Source organism: Monoraphidium neglectum, assembly GCF_000611645.1.
Source record: "Monoraphidium neglectum strain SAG 48.87 unplaced genomic scaffold scaffold05547, whole genome shotgun sequence".
Taxonomy (NCBI): Eukaryota; Viridiplantae; Chlorophyta; class Chlorophyceae; order Sphaeropleales; family Selenastraceae; genus Monoraphidium; species Monoraphidium neglectum.
The window spans coordinates 1012-3482 of record NW_014008083.1 but is presented as its reverse complement, the minus strand read 5'-3'; the positions used below and the strand labels follow the sequence as shown (position 1 = coordinate 3482).

Below are 2471 nucleotides of genomic sequence, written 5' to 3'. Positions count from 1 at the left end.
CCCCAGAGCGACAACAGCGGGCGCGGCATTAAGGGCGGCGGCGCGCCCTGCAACAAGATCCGGTGGCACCGCATCGTGTTCGACGAGGGTGAGGCGGTCTGGGCGATCCGGGCCATCTGGGCGGCCATAGGCTATAGGGTTTGGACGGACCAATGGCTTACGGCGCCGCATGGGTGCCGCGGCTGTCGGCCCGCCGCCCTGCGCTTGTTTGCTGATTGATTCCTTGCAGTTCAATCGGCTTTGCTTGCGTGAGTGCTTCGGTCGGCCCCTCAAGACTGTCGACGCGACTGCAAACCAACCAGCTACTGACCGCATCCGACCCAATTGACCCAAGCACCAAGCCGGTCACCAAACTGCCCCATCTCCCCCCCCCCCCCTCCAGGCCACAAGGTCAAGGCGCCCACCACAGGCATGGCCAAGGCCTGCATGGAGCTCGAGTCGCAGCGCCGCTGGGTCTGCACGGGTGCGCGCAACCCCCTCACTCTCCCCCTCCTCCTTGATGCGACAGCCCAACTACATGCATCCATCGCACCCCGCCTGGCCTGGGGCCGGCGCGCCTCTGCCGGCGTCGCCCGTCAATGGCGCGCGTGTGCTGTTGATGGCGCCGCCATGCACGAGGGGCCCCGGCTGCCGCATCCAGCTCCGCCCTCCCCTCAGCCGCCGCACCCACACCGCCACCCCACACCCTGCAACACACACATCAGCACACACTCCCAGAACACCTGTACACAGCACAATGCCCCCAACACGCTCGCAAAAACACGCACGCGCGCACAAACACATACATTCACACACACTCTCTCTCACACACACACTATGTTACACACACACACACACGCGCGCACGCACGCACGCACGTGCGCAGGCACACACACACACACACACACACATTTGTGAACGTACACAAACACGTGTGCACACCCACATACACACACACACACACACACACACAAACATCCACGCAACACGCGATCGCACATCACACACTCTCACCCCCCCCCCAGGCACCCCCATCAACAACAGCGTGGAGGACCTGCTGGGCCAGTTCTGTGTGCTGGACATGAAGCCCCTCTCAATAAAGAGCTTCTTCGACGCACACGTGAGACGACACACCCTGCACACACACACACACACATACATACACACGCATGCACACACAGGGGGGGGCCCACGAGCCCGGCCCGCAGCACGCCGCCTCGCCGCCGCCGATTACGAGTCGCTTGGCGGCGGCCCCTCCGCGCGCATGGGTTCAGGCGCCTCTGGCTGGGGCAGCGGTGTCATGGCATCCTCTGCCGGCCCGGGTCTGCCTCGCACTCCCGAGACCTCATGTGCCAAACGAGGGTCCCTCCCCCCGCCCTTGCTCAAGCCCGCCCTGGAATCTGAGTCGATCGCGCGCCCTTGAATCATGCACCCCCCACGCCTCCACTCCTCAACCCCCGTATACGCTCCTGCGCACATTCTCACACACACACACACACACCCACACACACACGCACACACACACATAGCACCCACCACACACAAACACACACACATACACACGCAACTAAACTCCACACACACACACACACCCAAAAACATCAACACCAGATCAAGGCGGCGTTTGGCGGCAGCTACTACGCGGACAAGCCCCCTCTCCGCACGCTGCTGTACGTGCTGCAGAAGACCCTCATCCGCCACACCAAGCGCCAGGTCATCGCGGGGGTGCAGGTGCTGGACCTGCCGCCCAAGAGCGAGGAGGCCGTGCCGGGTGAGCGCGCGGGGTTCCGTGCTCTGGCGCCGGCGCGCGCGGCGATGAACGCCAATGAATAGGGTGGCTGGGCGCAGGGGCCGGGCGCTAGCACGCAAACTGGTGACGACGGCAAACCCGGGCCGAGCGGAAGGCGAGGGAATGAGGGCGAGCGCTGCTCGAAACGAGTGGTGGCACGATTGTCAAACACCAACCACGACGCCTGCCAATTGAACGCTCGCATCGCAAATTTCCGGCCCTGCCCGCCCCCGCAGTGCCGCTGACATCAGCGGAGCGCGCGCTGTACCTAGACACGCACGCCAAGGCCGCGGGGCTGTGGCACAGCGTGCGCAGCATGCCGCCAGTGTGTGAGCGGCCGGGCCGGAGCGGACACGCGCGCGAGCGCGTGCTTGCGCGCGTCCGCTTCTTGGGGGCCGCTCCGGGGTGCCGCGGGCTCTGCCGCCCGCCGCCGGCTCGCTGCCCTCCGCAGCTGCGCGGGTGCGACGACCGGCGAGGCAGCGCGGTTTGCGGCTTGCGTCGCCCCTGCCCCCCACGCTCGCCTGCTGATGTCGATGCACTCGTGCAAGCAGCAGCTCAATACCCACCCAGCGCATGCCCCACCCCCACCTCACCCCCCACCCCAACCCCCTAACAGACATCAACAAGCGCCTGCTGCAGATCATGGGGCTGCTCAACCCCCTCAGGCGCATCTGCAGCGGCGGCCGGCTCACGGGTGAGGCGG

The 2471-nt window shown here is 65.7% G+C and overlaps 1 protein-coding gene across 1 annotated transcript in view; it reads left to right on the top strand.

The window, feature by feature from the left end:
* Positions 1-411: 411 nt before the first annotated feature.
* MNEG_15668 (hypothetical protein) overlaps positions 412-2471 on the top strand; it is a gene marked incomplete at both ends in the record, with an annotated part of 2929 nt that continues 869 nt past the window's right edge. The window contains 4 exons of the mRNA XM_014035861.1: positions 412-463; positions 1005-1099; positions 1591-1750; positions 2385-2462. Of these exons, the coding sequence (XP_013891315.1) occupies positions 412-463; positions 1005-1099; positions 1591-1750; positions 2385-2462 (385 nt within the window). The remainder of the gene's footprint in view (positions 464-1004; positions 1100-1590; positions 1751-2384; positions 2463-2471) is intronic.